We start from the raw sequence: 19,610 nt of genomic DNA, 5'->3' as shown, positions 1-19,610 counted from the left end.
ATTACTGGAAACCAAAGAGGATTTCAAGGTAGATCTGAATCTCCTGCTACAAGATTCTTAACGAAGCAAGATTCCGTCACATATCACTCCACCTGTACTTGCTCTTTTGTGTTTCACTGACTGAGTCATTCTGCAATTTACTGTGCCTAACACATAATTAGACACACTACTGACAACTGGTGAAAGACATAGTAAACTTTATTCAAACTCCTAATTGCAAAGACAAAGGGCAAATGCTTACAACTTGCAGTGTGAACTACCCATCAAAACACGAGGTGATCAGTCGTAGACCGGTGTCTCCCTTTGTTCTTGTGAGTCCCAGACTCAGGGTTCCTCCTCTCTGAGTGTTGCTTTAGGTTCTCACCTTGCTCCCAGGTTCTCATGTTGTCCCAGGGTTCGGTAAGGAGATAAAACCTATGTCCATGACCACCTCCCTCTTATCCCTTCTGTTCCCCTCCAAAGAGATGATACCACATCGACATTCCAGTCCAGGCCTGACCCATTTCATCCATCTTTGTCCCATTGCCACTGGACTATTGGTTGTTACACTTCCGCCTCCATTTTCCAATTGTGTAGCATCCTATTATTTGTACTGAGCCAATCAAGTAAACAGAAGCATAAGACTGATTTCTCCTAATAGTTCAGACATGGACTTCACAGTTCACATGGGCTTGATGGTCATGTCTCACCGCATGTACATTTTGATGCCTTAACCTTGGCCTCTACTTATCTCTTATTACCATGATAACAGCTCACTCTTCTGCCTTCTGTTCAGGCCTTGGATGCTATTGGAGGTGTCTTAGACTGGACTCAATGTTCCTTATCTCACAACAACCAGATGATCAGTGTCTTTATTGCCTTTGTTTTCTCATGCCAGAATAGTTCATCCTGTGATTAATCAATGCTAGACATTCATATCTACAATGTAGTCTTTAGAAGTCTCCTTGCTGATATTTACTGAGCACTCTCAGAGAACTTCCTGGACCATTAATCACCTTTGTATTTGACAACCTCCAAATGTAGATTCCAATTTAAAACACTGTCCATTCTTCTGTTCTGCATGAGTGGTTTTGAAGACTACAAACTGGCCCTCCAGGGTGGAGCAGACCTGGAATAGTGGGCTGTCTGGGATCCTGTAAGATGGTTTGTTGAATCTTTTTATTAGGCTTTACCATCTTCTGTTCTTGGGTAGCTACAGATGTAAAACAAAACATATTTTGGAATGCCAGGTTATCAGTCTGAAGCATTAACTCTGATTCTCCCTCCATATGTGCTGCCTGACCTTTTAAATATTTTTCTGAATGTTGTTTCTGTTTTTATGAATATATTGGAATGCTAACAGTAAGTTGGTTTTTGAACCATGATTTAAATGACAGGACATTCTGGTATCTTATGTTGGAAGTTTTCAGCAGGTGTCCGTAAATGAATTAAAAAACAAAATATGTTTTCAGTTTTACCTATGGAGGGAACTTCCAAACACAAACTCTATCACTTACTTTATTAATTTCAGTTTCTGAATCTTCAGGGCTTTCACTTTGTAAGGAGTCATATGTCATAGGTCAGGAGATCTGTTCCTTGCTACACACACCGTTACTGTTTTGTGTGGTGCTCTCCAGAAGCTAGAAGGGAAAGGACAGATGTTAAAATAAGAAACATGAGAGAAATTGTGTAATATTTAAGTGACCAGGTCAAATGTCACATTGCATAGTTCTTTGAATGGACTCTAGGTAGTTATTTTCTTTTGGCAATCTACTTCACTTTTTATGGTTAGCAAATTTAATGAACCACAAAGCAAATGCATTGTGTTTGAGCAATGCAGCATGTCTTGGCAAAACATGGGTGCAACAGTAGTGCAGCTAGTAGAGCCACTGCCTCACAGTGCCAGAAACTCAGGTTCAATCCTGACCTCAGGTGTGGAGTTTGCTGCCTCAGACCACGTGGGCTTCTTCTGAGTGCTCTAATTTCCTCCCACGTCCCAAAGATGTGAGGGTTAGTAGGTTATTGGCCACTGTCAATGCCCTTGTGTGTAAGTGAGTTAATGCAGAATTAGCATAAAATAGGTGAATGATGATCAATGCAGACTTGGTGGCCAAAGGGCTAATTTCTGTGCAGTATTTCTCTTTTTACTGTATGGGCATTAGAAAGTGCATGTATAGTTACCACAGCCCTCCTGTAATAAATTTGCCAAAACTGCTTCCTTGAAAGATACCATTTGCTAGCTTTATCCAACTGCAGCCACTATTTTCCATTAATAATAGCAAAGTCTATACGTGGACAAGCTGCATCTCTTCAGAGGTGATGGTGCCAAATCTTGATCATTGTGTATTTGCACTGCATTGTATGCTCTGTTATAGATTATATGTGGCTCTGTAATCATACATTGTTCTCAATTTGTTGTGAGTTATCTCATGTTTCTGCAGTGGACTCCAATTAATTCACTGCAGGATCCCATATAATACATTTGCTTGAACTATATTCCCAGATTCTGTTCTGAGCAATGAGTGAATTGTATGAACTGTTCAATGAACTTGCACTGACCCATAGACGTCAGTGAGATCTTGCATGATAAGCTGCACCCAAAAAATCATTGTGCCCTCAACAAGAGTGTCCAGGGTCTGTGTAAATCTGGCAAATAATTATGGATCTCCTTAACCAATCAGATTGAAGAGTCATTAATGAGCAGTCTTGTGGCTGAGCAGTTGAATGCTTCTGCCTCATAACTTCAGTAACCCAGATTCATCCCTGACCTTGGGTGCTGTTTGTGTGGAGTTGGCACATTCTCCCTCTGACCATGTAAGCTTTTGCAGGGGTTTCCCACTTCCCAAATGTGTGCTGGCAGGTCAATTGGCTACTGTAGATTGCCCCTTCATTTAGTAAAGGGCAAAAGAAAATCAAACAGGATTTGATGGACATGTGAACAAGAATAAGTTGCAGAGGTACAGGGAAGTCAGGAGGGTGCAATATGACTGAGGGCATCATTCAGTTAAGAGAGAAGGATCCAATGAGCTGAATGGCTTCCTTCAGTTTCATATATTATGTAAGTAAGTAGTGTAGCGGCATGGTAGCGTAGCGGTTAGTGCGATTCTATTACAGCACCAGCGATCGGGGTTCGATTCCCATCACTGTCTGTAAGGAGTTTGTACGTTCTCCTGTGTCTGCGTGGGTTTCCTCCGGGTGCTCCGGTTTCCTCCCACATTGCAAAGATGTACGGGTAGGTTAATTTGGGTTTAAAATGGGCGACGTGGACTCATTGGGCCGGAAGGTCCTGTTACCACACTGTAAATAAAATTTAAATTAAAAAATAATAATTAAAAAAATAATTTAAATTTAAATTTTAAAAAATTTTAAATTTAGAAGTAAGGAATCTGGACCAGAACCATGTCAGAAAATCCATTCAATGTCAACCCAGTACAGAAAAAGAGGAGGAGGATTAAACATAGAAATTAGGAGTCGTAGTATCCATTTGGCCTTACGAGCTCCTTCACCATTCAATGTGAGCATGGCTGATCATTCCAAATTCACTACCTTGCCCCTACTTTATCTCCATATCTCTTGATCTCTTTAACTATTAATCCTATATCTAAATCTTGCGGAACAAATTTAAGGATTTGGCCTTAACTATCTTCTGTGGTAGGGAAATCCACAGGTTCACTGTTCTTTGGGGGAAGAAATCTCTCCTGATCTCAGTCCTAACCGGCCTACCCCATATCCTTAGGCTGTGACCTCTGGATCTGGACTTCCCTACGAGTGGAAACATCTTTTCTGCATCTAGTCTTTCCAATCCCATTGGGTTTTTGTACATTTCAAAGATGTCCCCTCTCCAAGAAGGAAAAAGTAGAAAATAATTAACATTGATTGAGAGAAATAAGAGCAAAAGTTACAAAATAAGGGGGTAGTCAGTTAAAACTGAGATGCAGTGAAATTTCTTCTCTCAGAAGGTGTTGTCTCTGGAATTCCCAACTCCAGAGGATGATAGAGACTAGATCACTGGAAGTATTTAAAGAGCTACATACATTTTTGAAAAATTGGGGAATTGACGACTAAATGGTGCTGGTGCAGAAGAGGAATTGAGACCTGGGGCAGATCAGCCATGATCATATTAAATGGCAGGGCAGCCTTGAGGGGCCTGGTGACCTACTCCTGCTCCTTATTGTTATATGTTCCTGTGATTGGCTGCATGCTTGTACAAGTTAACTTGTGGAGCCATAAAAGGTATTTGGCTGTAATTGAGACCTGCACACAGGGTACACAAACTGGAATGGCCAGGCTTGTTCCTGATCACAATGAGTCACTGTCCATGGGATAAGTAACTTTACCTCTTTTGATACATGTGGTGGTTTGGTCAGAGGATGAGACGCATCTTTGCTTGGCTTCCTGAGGAAACAACAAGGGAAGGGTGGAACTTCTGACTTTCCATGCCACAGAGATGTTCACGTGCATGCAAATCCACCAGCTTCCACATTTAACAGATCATTCTCCACAATTTCCACCATCTTCAAAGAGATTTCACTCAGGTACTTCTTGCCCTTTCCTCCCCTTTCAGAATTTCTCATAGAACATAGAATAGTACAGCACAGAACAGGCCCTTCGGCCCACAATGTTGTGCTGACATAGCTAATCCATCCTACCTACAGAATGCCCATTTCCATCCATTTTCCTCGCATTCATGTGCCCATCCAAACCCTGCTTAAAAGCCCCCAATGCGTTTGCCTCCACCACCCTATCAAGCAATGCATTCCAGGCATCCACCACTCTCTGAGTAAAAAACTTATCCCTCACGTCTCTTCTGAACCTACCTCCTCTCACCTTAAGTGCATGCCCTCTGGTATTGGATAGCTCAATAATGGGAAAAAATATTGCTTGTCCACCCTATCTATGCCCTTCATAATTTTATACATTTCCAACAGATCACCCCTTAGCCCCTGCCGTACCAGAGAAAAGAGCCCAGGTTTGTCCAGCCTCTCCTGATAGCACATGCCCTCTAATCCAGGTCCTAGTAAACCTCCTCTGCACCCTCACTAAAACCTCGATATCCTTCCTATAGTGAGGTGACCAGAAATGCAATTCTCAGGGACTCTTCCTTTCATGACTCCCTGGTCCATTCTTTATTCCCACTAACCATCACCCTTCAGCACTTTCCCTTGCAACCACAGGTGATGCAACACTTGTCCTTTCACCTCTGTGTGGCCAGATTCTGCTCTAACTCCATCTACAAGTTTGCAGATGATACCACCGTTGTAGGCCATATCTCAAACAGTGATGGGTCAGAGTACAGGAAGAAGATAGAGAGCTTAGTGAAATGGTGTTGTGACAACAACCTTTCCCTCAATGTCAACAAAACAAAAGAGCTGGTCATTGATTTCAGGAAAGGGGGCAGTGTACAGGCACCTGTCTACATCAACTGTTCTGAGGTCGAGAGGGTTGAGAGCTTCAAGTTCCTGTGAGTGAACATCACCAACAGCCTGTCCTGGTCAAATCACGTAGATGCCACGGCCAAGAAAGCTCACTAGCGCCTCTACTTCCTCAGGAGGCTAAAGAAATTCGGTTTGTCCCCTTTGACACTGACCAACTTTTATCGATGCACCATAGAAAGCATCCTATCTGGATGCATGACGGCTTGGTAGGGCAACTGCTCTGCCCAGGACCACAAGAAACTGCAGAGAGTTGTGGACACAGCCCAGTGCATCACGGACACCAACCTCCTTGGACTCTGATCATGCTGGCTGTTTCACCAAGAGAGCGAGGAGTAAAAATAAAGACCCCACCCACCCAGGTCATTCTTTCTTCTCTCCTCTTCCATCAGGTAGAAGATACAGGAACCTGAGGACATGTACCACCAGACTTAAGGACAGCTTCTACCCCACTGTGATAAGACTATTGAACGGTTCCCTCAAACGATGAGAAGGACTATGATCTCACGATCTATCTTGTTGTGACCTCGCACCTTATTGCACTGCACTTTCTCTGTAGCTGTGACACTTTACTCTGTACTGTATTGTTTTTACCTGTACTTCATCAATGCACTCTGTACTAACCCAATGTAACTGCACTGTGTTATGAATTGACCTGTACAGTCGGTATGCAAGACAAGTTTTTCACTGTACCTCGGTACAAATGACAATAATAAGTCAATACCAATTATCAATACCCTTCCCACCATCCAGGGACCCTAACAGTCTTTCCAGGTGAAGCAGCGATTCACTTGCACTTCTTCAATCTAGTGACTGTATTTGGTGCTTACAATGTGGTCTACTCTATAATGGAGAAACCAACACAGATTGGGTGACCTCTTTGCAGAGTACTTGTGTTCAGTCCACAGGGGCAACCCTCAGCTTCCCTGATGTCCTGCTACAGGGTCTCAACCCAAAATCTTGACCATCCTTTTGCCTCCACAAATGCTGCTTGAGCCTTGAATTCCTCCAGCCGTTTGTTTTTTTTGCTTCAGATTCCAGCATCTGCAGTGACTTGTGTCTCCTGAGCTTCCAGTTGCGTGCCATTTTAATTCTCCATCGCATTCCCAGTCTGATCTATTGATCTGTGGCCTGTTACAATGCAAACTTGAGGAAGAGTACCTCATCTTCTGTCTGAGCACATTGCAGCCATCTGGACTCAATATTGAATTCTACAACTTCAGGTAACTTGAGTTCATTTTCTGTATCGGTCATCCATTTGTGATTTTGGCCTAAATTGACCTGCCGGGCATGTCTTCCTGCTCTGCAATTTGCAACTCCTACATCCTTTTATCTATGTCCCCACCCTCTCTTTTCCCATTCACTTATTAACCAGATAATCTTGTTTACAGATACTCTCCATGGCCACCTTGGTTTTACTCTAACATTGACATCCTCCCTGCCCCACCCTCCCTGCAGTTTCTTTTGCTCCTTCCCAGTTCTGATAAAGGAATTTCGACCTGACACAATTACCTCTGTTTCACTTCCCACGGGTGTGGTCTCACCCGCTGAATAACTCCGGCATTTTCTGTTTTTACTGAGCATATGAACAATTGCTCAAATTTACTGCCTGATTTGCATTTAATATTGGGAAGGGTGTTGGCTTTTGTTCTTCCACTTAGAAAAACGTGGCCCAGTTTGTTGTAACTCACTCCCAGCAATGCAGTATCCTTCTCACAAGGTCAAATGGAAAGCTCATTGCCACAAGATAATTTACCCTTCCAGTAATTATATGTGATTCCAGTGTTTGTTTCTGCTCTACAGGAATAATTAAAAGTAAAATTATACCATGATATAGAACATAGAACATTACAGCATAGTACAGGCCCTTCGGCCCACATGTTGTGCTGACATTTTATCCTGCTCGAAGATCTATCTAACCTTTCCTTCCCACATAGATAAGATTTCTGTGTTAGTCACATGTACGTCGAAATACACAGTGAAATGCATCTTTTGCGTAGAATGTTCTAGGGGCAGCCTGCAAGTGTTGCTACGCTTCCGACGCCAACATAGCAAGCCCACAACTTCCTAACCCATACGTCTTTGGAATGTGGAGGAAACTGGAGCACCCAGAGGAAACCTACCCAGACATGGGGAGAACATATAAACTCCTTGCAGACAGTGGCCGGAATTGAACCTGGGTCACTGGCGTTGTAATAGCGTTATGCTAACCGCTACATGACCGTCCTTCCATTTCTCTATCATTAATGTGTCTATCTAAGACTCTCTTAAATGTTCCTAATGTATCAGCCCCCACAACCTCTGCAGGCAGTGTGTTCCACGCACCCACCACTCTCTGTAAAAAACTTACCCCTGACATTCCCCCTATATCTTCCTCCAATCACCTTAAAATTATGCCCCCTCATGTTAGCCATTGTTGCCCTGGGAGAAAGTCTCTGACTGTCCACTCGATCTATGCCCCTTATCATATTGTACACTTCTATCAAGTCACCTCTCGTCCTCCTTCTCTCCAAAGAGAAAAGCCCTAGCTCACTCAATCTATCCTCATAAGACATGCTCTCCAATCCAGGCAGCATCCTGGTAAATCTCCTCTGCACCTTCTCTCAAGCTTCCACATCCTTCCTATAATGAGGCAACCAGAACTGAACATAATACTCCAGTGCGGTGTAACCAGAGTTCCATAGAGCTGCAACATTACCTCATGGCTCTTGAACTTAATACCCCGACTAATGAAGGCCAACACATCATATGTCTTCGTAACAACCCTATCGACCTGCGTGACAACCTTGAGGGAATCTATGGACATGGACCCCCCATTCCTCCACACTGCTAAGAGTCCTGCCATTAACCTTGTATTCTGCCTTCAAATTCAATCTTCCGAAGTGTATCACTTCACACTTTACCGGGTTGAACTCCATCTGCCATTTCTCAGCCCAGCTCTGCATTCTATCAATATCCTGTTGTAATCTACAGCAACCTTCTGCACTATCCACAACACCACCAACCTTTGTATCATCAGCAAACTTATCAACCTACTCTTCCACATCTTCATCCAAGTCATTTAAAAAAATCGCAAAAGAGCAGGGGTGCCAGAACAGATCCCTGTGGACAAACACTGGTCACTGACCTCCAGGCAGAATACACTCCATCCACCACCACCCTCCGTCTTCTACGAGCGAGCCAATTCTGAATCCACACAGCTAAGTTTCCCTGGATCCCATGCCTCCTGACTTTCTGAGTAAGCCTTCCATGAGGAACCTTATCAAATGCCTTACTAAAATCCATGTACACCATGTCCACTGCTCTAACTTCATCAATGTGCTTTGTCACATCCTCAAAGAATTCAATCAGGCTCATGAGACACGACATGCCCCTCACAAAGCCATGCTGACTGTCCCTAATTAGCCTATGCTTCTCCAAATGCCCATAAATCCTGTCTCTAAGAATCTTCTCCAGTAATTTGACCACCATTGAAGTAAGACTCACTGATCTGTAATTCCAAGGGTTATCCCTACTCCCCTTCTTAAAGGAACAACATTTGCCACCCTCCAGTCATCTGGCACTGCTCCTGTGGCCAGTGAGGACTCAAAGATCATCGCCAAACATGCAGCAATCTCTTCCCTTGCTCCCCGTAATAACCTTGGATATATTCTGTCCAGCCCCGGTGACATATCTATCCTAATATTTTTCTGAAGTTCCAGCACATCCTCTTTCCTCACATTGACATACCCTAGGTATCAGCCTGTTGTACACCCTCCTCACAAATGTCAAGGTCTCTCTCTCTGGTGAATACTGAAGCAAAGTATTCATTAAGGACCTCCCCTACCTCTTCTGACTCCAGAAAAATGTTTCCTCTTTTATCCCTGATCAGTCCTACCCTCGGTCTAGTCATCCTCTTATTCTTCACATACGTGTAGAACACCTTGGGGTTTTCCTTGATCCTACTCGCCGAGGACTTCTCATGCCCCCTTCAAACTCTCCGGTCCATTCTTAAGCTCCCTCCTGGCTACCTTGTAATTCTCCAGAGCCCTATCTGAACCATGCTTTCTAAACCTCAGGTAAGCTTCTTACTTCCACTTGACAAGAAATTCTACCTCTCTTGCCAACCACGGATCCTTCACTCTACCATCCCTACCCTGCCTCAGTGGGACAAATCTATCCAGAACACCATGCAAGTATTCCTTAAACAACCTCCACATTTCCGCTGTGCACTTCCCCAAGAACATCTGTTCCCAATTTATGTTCCCGCATTCCTGCCTAAGAACATCATAATTCTCCCTCCCCCAGTTAAATACTTTCCCATATTGTCTGCTCCTATCCCTCTCCAAGGCTATGGTAAAGGTCAAGGAGTTATGGTCACTATCTCCAAAATGCTCTCCCACTGAGAGATCTGAAACCTGATCAGGCTCATTGCCTAGTACCAGGTCCAGAATGGTTTCTCCTCCAGTCAGCCTGTCCACATGGTGTGTCAGGAATCCTTCCTGGACACACCTAACAAACTCTGCCCCATCTATCCCCTTTACACTAAGGAGGTGCCAATCAATATTTGGGAAGTTGAAATTACTCATGACAACAACCCCGTTATTTTTGCACCTTTCAATCTGCCTCCTGATCTGCTCTTCGGTATCTCTGCTGCTACTGGGGGGGTTCTGTAGAATACTCCTAACAGAGTGATCGCTCCCTTCCTGTTTCTGACTTCCACCCACACTGACTCAGTAGATGATCCCTCCAGGATGTCCTCCCTTTCTACAGCTGTGACACTGTCCCTGATCAGCAAAGCCACTCCCCCACCTCTTTTACCTCCATCCCTGTCCCTTGTGAAACATCTAAACCCCAAAATATCCAGCAGCCATTCCTGCCCTTGCTACAGCCAAGTCTCTGTAATGGTCACCACATCTTAGTTCCACATACTTACCCATGCTCTAAGTTCATCGCCCTTGTTCCTGATACTTCTGGCATTAAAGTAGACACACTTCAGCCCATCCAACTGACTGCAATTTTGCCCCTTCAACTGCCTATCCTTCCTCACAGTCTTTCTACACTCGGCATCTACTTGTACACTAAATGCACCAACCTCTGACCTATCACTCTGGTTCTCACCCCCCTGCCAATATACTTTCAGTAGTTTGTGGGAAAATATGTCTTTTGCTAATCTCTATAAATCAGAACCTCTTGTATGTTTAAGACAATAAACAGCACTAAAATAGTATGGAGACACAAGAGACTGCAGATGCTGGAACATGGAGCAACACACAAAACGCTGGAGACACTCAGCAGGTTATGCTGCTTGACCTGCTGATTTCCTCTAGCTTTTTGTGTGTTGCAATAAAAAAAATGCGCCAGCTATGAACCTTTGGCTACTTTTTAAACTATACTCTAGGTAGCTTTTAACCAGTCACTATAAACTATGGAAACTCATCAGCTATATTAAGTTATGGTTCCCAAGATACATATGGATTTATTTTGGATGGCACGGGAATGATGGCAAGTATTATTTCTGAGGCCCCATAGAATTGGTAAGTGTGTAATTTCACCTCCTTTGGGAATGTATGCAATCCAAAACAGCATCAAACCTCGAAGCAATTAAAACAATTTGGAAAAATTAAGACCGATTTAAAATAATTGATATTTTTTTCTTATTTAAAGGCGCGTTTAACTAAGGAAATTCACTTGAGATAACAACATCGACAAAATTACATTGCAAAAAAAAGTTAAGTTCCCATTCGAGGCCCTGTTGGTTAAGTATAGTGAACACAGCTGTTTTGGCTCCGGATGATATAAAACATAACATTCCCACGACCTCACTGATAAAGATCGCAGGAGAAGGGGGAATGAGATTAGTTTCGGGGACCGCTGTCCTCAAACTGCGGTCCCCACTTCCACGTTTAAAAGAGTGCTTTACCTTAACCCCCACGACGAACTGCTTTACATTATTCGTGCTGTAGCGTTTGCGCCTGCGTTAACCTGAGCACACCGGGGCTGTGACTGCGATAGTTTTAAGGGGCTTATTCTAATCACAGGCAGTCAAAATATTTGTAGTTAAATCAATGAACAGAAGACTTAACCCATCTTGGGGGTTGTGATGTGAAAGATCGCTGAAAAAATGTGGAAGTGTGTTTAATCTATAAAGTCCATCTTCGCTGTTCCAACGTTGGAATGTTTAGGATGAAGGAATGTTGACTTTATAAATCCCAAGTGACTCCTTCGTCGCTTCCGTTGGATTCTGTGCTGGAATCGTGGGATAATCACATCTAGTAACCCAGGGTACATCGGGAATAATTGAGCTCAGGCACAAGGGGGGTCTGGAAATATACCGCTCCACGCTCTGCGGCCAGTTGCCTGAGCTGCTGGCGTGTTGGCGACCCGGTCACCTGTAACCCGCGGCTTCTGCTTCAAAGGATGCTGCTGCTGGTCGTGCAAAGCCTGCTCTCAGCGGTCACTGCTCGCCTGTCACTGCCCTCGGACACCGTGTGCGTCAGTAATGCTTGTTACACCGCGCACCTGGACAGGAAGCCCTTCCACCAAGCCTTGGAAAGGTGCAAAGCCAACGGGGGTAACCTGGCGACGGCCAAGGACACGGGGGAAGCGCTGCTGATCCACAAGTTGTTGTCTGGCTTCCCCGCTGGGCAGCGGCCGAAGAGCAAGTTTTGGCTCGGTCTCCAGCTACCCCCGAGACATTGCTACCAGCAGCACAAACCGCTGAGGGGCTTCGGCTGGACCTCAGGGGGAGAAGAGACCACTTACTCCAACTGGGCCAGGGAACCCCAGAGTACCTGCACGGCGCACAGATGCGTCCACATCGTCTCCAACACCCGGAGCAGTTCCAGCCCGGACGGGGGCAACTACAAATGGCACGACGGCGTGTGCAGCCACGCCGCGGACGGCTACCTTTGCAAGTTCAGTTTTAAAGGTATGTGCACTCAGATCGTCTTGAGTGGCCCGGGTTCGGTCACCTACACCACCCCCTTTGACGCAGAGAGTTCCTCCTTGGATCTCGTCCCCTTCGGTTCCTTTGCAGTCGTGTCCTGTGCTGGGGGTTCACCTGCAGCTGGTTATGTGCTGTGCATGGAACGAGTACCGGGACGGTATGGCTGGTCGGCGGACGGACCCTTCTGCGCTCCTCCATCTGGCTGCGACCTTGATAATGGGGGCTGCGCCCAGCTTTGCGTGAGCGCCGGAGGAGGAGGAGGAGGAGGATACCGGTGTCAGTGCAACGCTGGGTATCAGCTGGGTGCGGACCAGCGCTCCTGCGAGCTTCGGGACCACTGCCAGGACCACCCATGCGAATACAGGTGTGTCAGCAACTCACTGGGCTTCGAGTGCCTCTGCCCCGTGGGCTACCAGCCAGCGGAAAACGGGAGCAAGTGCGAGGACGCGGACGAATGCGCGCAGAGACCGTGCGCCCAGGTGTGCATCAATACGCCGGGGAGCTTTCGCTGCGATTGCACCCAGGGCTACGCGCTGATTGACAGCCAGTGCAGAGACCTGGATGAATGCACCGGCCATCCGTGTGACCAATCCTGTCACAACACCGACGGCTCGTACATGTGCCTTTGCAGAGCGGGCTACCGACTCCAAGGAACTGGTCACTCCTGCGTGGACATCGATGAGTGCACAACACGCCCCTGTCAGGGGACTTGCTCCAACACCGAAGGCAGTTTCCAGTGCTCCTGCAGCCAGGGCTACGCGCTCGGGGAGGATGGAGTAAGTTGCATCCCAATGAGAGTGACCACCTCGCTCACCTCCACAGTCCAGCGCTGGGATACCACGGCTGGAGTTTGGGGTCTCACCACACCGGGCGCTCTGGTGGACCACGCCACTGATTCGGGCACCCCGTCTGCCTCTTCAGGGGACCCGACCGGGATGGGTGTGGCGGCAGAGAGCACCGCTGCAGACTGGACCGCCGTTCCTTCGCCCACAGCAGCGAAAGCCTCGGAGGAGCACGGCTCTGCCAATCTGTCTTGGGTATTGATGGGCGCGCTGGGCTCGGTGGCCGCGCTGCTTCTTGTCCTGTGTGTGGTGGGTTTCATCCTGTGCCTTCGCAATCGCTCGCCCAAAAAGAGCAGCAACGCTGGGGATTATTACAGCTGGGTGCAAGCGGCGGGGCAATCGCCATTCAGGGCTTCCTATGTCAAGTGCAACCGTTCAAGTGATAACTACATGGAGATTGAAGCGAGCCAAACCGAGGTATAGACCTCCGATATGAACAAACCAGAGTCCCACACAACTGTTCAGCTGTTAAGCTTTCACGCTCTTGTACAACTTCAGAAAGAAATGACAAGCAGAAATAAAACGCAGATGCTGGGAATCTGAAATAAAGACATATGAAAGGGCACAGACTTGAAACTTTAACTCTGTTTCTCTCTCCACAGATGCCGCCCGTCCTGCTGAATATTTACCACACAGATGGAGGCCATTTGGCCCATCAAGCTGATAGCAGCTCTCAGAACACACACATTATAATCCCATTCCTTTATTTATCCTCCTGCAACCTGTCTCCATCACATGCCCATCGACATGCCCTTTGCAGGTTGAGCCAGTGTTTGATTGTCCATCCCTAGATTGCCCTAGAGAAGGTGGCGATGAGCTGCCTTCTTGAACCACTGCAGTCCTGGAGGGGTGGGTACACCCACAATGCTGTCAGGGAGGGAGTTCCAGGATCTTGACCCAATGACTGTGAAGGAGCGATGATGTATTTCCAAGTCAGGATGGTGTGTGGCTTGGAGGGCAAGTCCCAGTTTGTGGAGTTCTTATGCTTTTGTTGCCCTTGTCCTTCTAGCAAGGGTTTGGAAGGTGCTTTCGATAGAGTCTTTGGACTTACCCTATTCACTGATCACCCACTACGTTAGAGCAAACTGCAGTAACTAATTAACCCACCAGCACTTGTTTGGGGTATGGGAAGAAGCCAGACCATGTCAAGGAAACCTATAAGGTCACAGGGAGAACATGCAAACTCCACGCAGACAGTACATTTCCAGAAAGACATAACTTGCCATTGCTAATGGACCTCAAATCATTTTATTTTTGACAACCGGGAGGAGATAGTAGTTCTGCTTATTCTGCACCTTCCAGACCAGCAATAATTTCTTTTAACTTGGTATCAGATCACTGCATGGGTTTAGATAGGCCTCCAAAGGGCGACATTAGGCTTCTTGAATATTCTTTTGTTGGGAAAATGGCACTGGCTTAAAAGTATATGCGCAGTTTTGATGTTCTTGCTAAGAAACTGTGGCCAAAATCTTGATGTGTTACAAATCAGAATAGTTGTTTTAGATAAAAATTAATGGCTCAGCAGTATCGACATATAGTCATCATCACTGAACACTGCTTGAAATGTATTGCTGCTTTCTTCAACAATCAGCAAATAGTTAACGATGAACTCAAGTGGAATTCAGCAGGGTAAATGGAAAATGATACTAAATAGCACTTCCTTAAAATGTTGTACAGGTACAGTCACAGAGTGCAGAAACAGGCCCTTCATCCCACTGAGCCCACACCAACCATCACGCACCCACTTACATTTTTTTGCCTGGCCATAGCCCTTGACTCACTCACAAAGTCAGTGCTGATATTGGAAATATTTTTAGTTAATGAGGTAGTATTTACAAAGTACATTTCACCAAGTTCCATTACACTGGGACAAGTAGAATTGAGCATGGACCTGTTACTTTAATAAATCTAGTCCAATGGACATATTTAGAATTTTTTTTCTGAATTGAAAATATGATAATTGGACATAATTTATATGATTACAACAATGTAACAATTGGATTTATATAGCATCTTTCCTGACTTGGGGGGGGGGGGGGTCTCAGAAACTCCTGTACAGTTAGGTACTTTTGAAGTGTGGTCACTGTTGCAATTGTGAAACTTGCCTGCTAATTTGCACAGAGTGTGCACTAACAAATAGCAAGGTGATAATGGTCTGGTAAGCTATTGTACACGTCTTAACGTTGATTGAGGGATTAATGATGTCCAGGGCATAAGGGATAACTCCTCTGCTTTTCTAAGTAGTACCATGGGTTATTTACTGTCTTGAGAGAGCAAACTGGGCCTCAATTTAATGTCTTAGCCAAAGGTGGCACTTTCAAGATTCTGACACTCCTATACTGGAGTTCCATCTTGGATTATTTTTCTTGTATCTCTGGAATGGGACAAAAACAACAGAAATGAAAATGAACCACAGTTGACAGAGATTCAGTTGGTAACTGTATAAGTTTTCTCATCTGGACTGGAGAGCTTGAGTTGTAAGGAGAGATTGGATAGGCTGGGACTATTTTCCCTGGAGAAAAGGAGGCTGAAGGGTGATGTTACAGAGGTTTATAAAATAATGAGGGGCATAGATAGGATAGAGAGTAACAGTCTTGTTTCCCAGGGTAGGTGTCTAAAACTAGAGGGCATAGGTCTTAGGAGAGAGGAGAAAGATTTAAAGGGGACCTGAGAGGCAAGTTTTTCACACAGAGGGTGGTGGGTATTTGGAAAGAGCTACCATGGGAAGTGGTAGAGGCAGGTATAATTACAATGTTTGGACAGGTACATGGATAGGAAAAGTTTAGAGGGATATGGGCTAATCACGGGCAAATGGGATGAGTGTAAATATGCATCATGGTTATCATGGATGAGTTGGACTGAAGGTTCTGTCTCTGTGCTATATAAATGAATCTATATAATGAAAACACCATAACTGTCTATTGCATAGGCATCCTGGTGCATAACTATTAAAATTAAATTAAACACTGCTAGAGAGATAATGATACCTTGACAGTTTAACTTTTTCTACCCATAATACGTGCACGCTCTGTTTGATGTGAACCGGACCAGTACTTCCTGAATATCCCTTCAGATCGGCATCCACAGGCAAGTTAGGCTGCCAGGTCTTCAAATATACCCTGTCGTTCTTATTTCACATGTTAAAACTAATGTAGATTTGAGCACCTGAGAGAAAGTTGGACAACACCATGTGTGTGGTGTTAGGAAAGGACTGGGGGCAGAGATCACACAATGCGATCATTATCCTTTATCCTTTCACCTATATAAATGTTCCCTGAGTTTTGACTCTTTTCCTAAGGGAAATAAGACTTCCTTATTTACTCAAACCGCTTGCAGCCTGGGTGCAGATGTGGGCAAAATTGGGCCTAATATCCCTCCCCCCCACCAGCTAAGCACCAAAATGAAGCAGCAGCAAATCATTCTGGCTTCTTGTAAATCACTTCACCAAGGACAGAAAGGGAAACAGTACACATGGTCGAAAACATGGGCCAAGTTTATGAGTACTCAACAATTCTTTGAAATATGACTATTAAAATTAAGCAACTTTAGTTATTTATTTCAGTTGTATGCAGTGTGCTTCACCATGAGGTTTGCCTTGATAGGCTGCTGGCATAATTCGGGAAAGGTGTTCAAGTCCATTATGCTTCAACACATATTGCCGATGGATTGAAAAAAGCAGGAAGAACATGTTAATTATGCACACAGCTTGTGGGCATACTTGGGTAAACTTTTAATGTGCAAATTGTGAATTTTCTCAAATGGGTTGTTGATGATACAGGTACGAACAAAACTGTGTAACTTGCCTTGGTACATTGTTGTAACTATTTTTTTGAAATAAAAGTTGGCTTAATCTGTTTTTATCTCACGTTCTACATTGATTTCAGACATAAAATGGAAATAATAAAAGCAAAAAGCATCATAGGGCTGATATTCCAATAAAAGTACACCCACCAAGTGCAGATGTTGAGGAACTGGTTGGAAACTTGCAGTGTGTTGTTTTATAAAACAGTTTAATGCAAAGTTACAGAACAGACCTGCAAGTATGATTCCTGGTTTGTGCTGAGATAATTGATCTTGACTGGAGTAGCAGCTACAATAGCTCTCAGAAATAGTGAAACATAGAAGAAGAAGATTGAGCATGCACCCACTCATCTTGTTCACGATCACCATTGAGTTACTTCAGCTGAAGAGATTTATTTACAACAGCTAGGGATGGGATTAGACTCACATTGGCCCCATCTGCTACAGGGCAGCCCATAAGTCTTACCTATTTGAATTTACTCATCAAAAAGGATCACAAGGTTTTCGAAGTGAACTCAATGGGTTGGGCAGCATTTGTGGAGGGAAGTGGACAGTCGACATTTCAGCTGGACTGAAAGACAGAGGGGAGATAACCAGTGTATAGAGGTGAGGGGAAGGGGTAGAGCAAGAGCTGGCAAGCAATAGGTGGATCCAGGTGAAGAGGAGTGATTGGCAGATGCAGGAGGGAAGAGTGGAAAAAGCGACAGAGGCTGGGAGGCAACAAAGTGCTGCAGGTGATGGAATCTGATAGGAAAGAAAGGTGGAGCATGAATTCAAGTGAGCGGGGTGGTGTGAGCATATGGAAATAGTAGGGGGAAGTGACCCAGTGGGAGGAGTGTGTGGTTGATGGGCAGATGTAGTGGGTGGAGGAGGTGAAAGAAACAGGGTGATGGGGGGGGGGGGGTTGGGTGGGGTGTAGGAGAAACTGAGTAGATCAGAAGGAGAGAGAAAAGGGACACAGGGAGAGCAGGTCATCTGAAATTGGTGAAGGCAATATTTATGCCATTGGGTTGTAGACCATGCAGGCGGAATATGAGGTGCTGTTCCTCTAGTTTGCATTTGGCCTCACCCTGGCAGTAGAGGAAGCTGAGGGCAGACAGGTCACTGTGGAAATGGGGAGCAGAATTAAAATGGCGAGCAATCGGGAGCTCCAGAAGGCCATGGCGGATGGAATGCATGCGCTTGGCAAACACGGTCAGCCAGTCCGCGCTTGGTCTCGCCAATGTAGAGGAGGTCACACCAAGAGCACCAAAGGCGATAAGCAAGGTTTTAGAGTTGTGTGTCTGCGGAAACTCACTCCAATGATGCCTGTAATGGAATTACACTAGTTGGGGTGTGTTGAATAGGAGGATGCGGAGGCCTCGTGGAGGTGGTTACGAAGAAAAGCATTTGTTGCAAATTGATGGCTGTGGGTAACTGTGAGAGCTGTAGGGATTGAGATGACTCTTACCTCATTAGATGAGGTGACAAGGCACAGCGAATACATCCACCATACTCGCCTTGTTCTCTGCCCTCAGGCACCTCTGATTTGTGTGAGCTTGTAATCTATAAACGTTATCTGCTCTGTATCTAAAAAGTCCCAACCACACAGCAGTTGCTAACTAGAATTTCTATTCGGCCAAACCAGTCTGTGTTTGTGTTCATATTGCAGCCAATTTTCCTTTACCAGAAGTGACAGATATCTGTCAGCGTCAGACATGTTGCAACTGAAGTGAGTAAGTCAGTTGCCAAGCTTCTCAGATTTAATTAAATCATTGTGGATGTGTGCTTGAATGCTCCTTATCCTATTTTAATCCATAACCCCTTCTCATATTTCATGCTTCCTTACATGAAAAGGAAGGGGGGGGGGGGGCCATTTGGCTTATTGAGTCTATGTGAGCTCTCAGAACATTCCCATCAGTCCCATTCCATACTTATTTCCCTGCAACATACTTTGTCTCATAGGCCCATTAATACCACCCTGATTCCCTTGGGTTCCACCTACCTTAGGGATCACTGGGCGAGTGTGCAAACTCGCATACGGACAGCACCGGAGATCAGGACCAAACCTCATTTGCTGTAGCAGAGACACAGCAACATTACGTGCTGCACCATTCTGAGGCATAGTATACGCTGGCTCTGAGTAATCCCCTCAATTCCATTTTCCCACTTATTTCCCTTTCTCACATTCCCATTAACAATACCCCAATTCTCCTACCATCCACCAACACGAGGGGTAACTTACAGTAGCCACTTAACCTACCATCCAACACATCTTTGGGATACCCTTATGCTGAATACTTTTAACAATCAAAATAAAACCTAACAATCTCACTCCTGAAGAATTCAATTGTCTCTCAGTGGCCACAACTATTGGAGGAAAAAAAGTTCGAGATGTCTGCTATCCTTTTGTGGAAAAAAAAGGCATCATGATTTCACTCCTAAGTGGCCTGAGCTGAATTCCAAGATTGTATTTTGGATTCTGTCTTTGGTCACTTGATGCATATTTCATCACTGCTGGTCCTGCTGGAAGTATCCAATAAATTCCTCACAGTGGATGATCAACCAGTAGATCTATCATTTTCTGGTTCCTCTCTCTATTCCAAATAATGGAGGGAGAGTTGTGATTCTTTTCCAAAAAATATACTT

General features: G+C 45.0%; 1 protein-coding gene across 1 annotated transcript; it reads left to right on the top strand.

Moving 5' to 3' along the window:
- The first annotated feature begins 11,335 nt into the window (after positions 1-11,335).
- On the top strand, positions 11,336-17,007 carry LOC127568234 (complement component C1q receptor-like). Its single transcript, XM_052011751.1, has one exon. It carries the CDS (start codon positions 11,811-11,813, stop codon positions 13,602-13,604), a length of 1,794 nt encoding a protein of 597 aa, XP_051867711.1. The 5' UTR covers positions 11,336-11,810; the 3' UTR covers positions 13,605-17,007.
- The last annotated feature ends 2,603 nt before the right edge of the window (positions 17,008-19,610 follow it).

Source organism: Pristis pectinata, chromosome 3 (assembly GCF_009764475.1).
Source record: "Pristis pectinata isolate sPriPec2 chromosome 3, sPriPec2.1.pri, whole genome shotgun sequence".
NCBI lineage: Eukaryota > Metazoa > Chordata > Chondrichthyes > Rhinopristiformes > Pristidae > Pristis > Pristis pectinata.
This window is presented reverse-complemented; position numbering and strand designations above follow the sequence as displayed.

What these genes read in the sequence shown, in the direction of transcription:
- LOC127568234 (XM_052011751.1), top strand. Translation starts at nt 11,811, where the DNA reads ATGCTGCTGCTGGTCGTGCAAAGCCTGCTCTCAGCGGTCACTGCTCGC.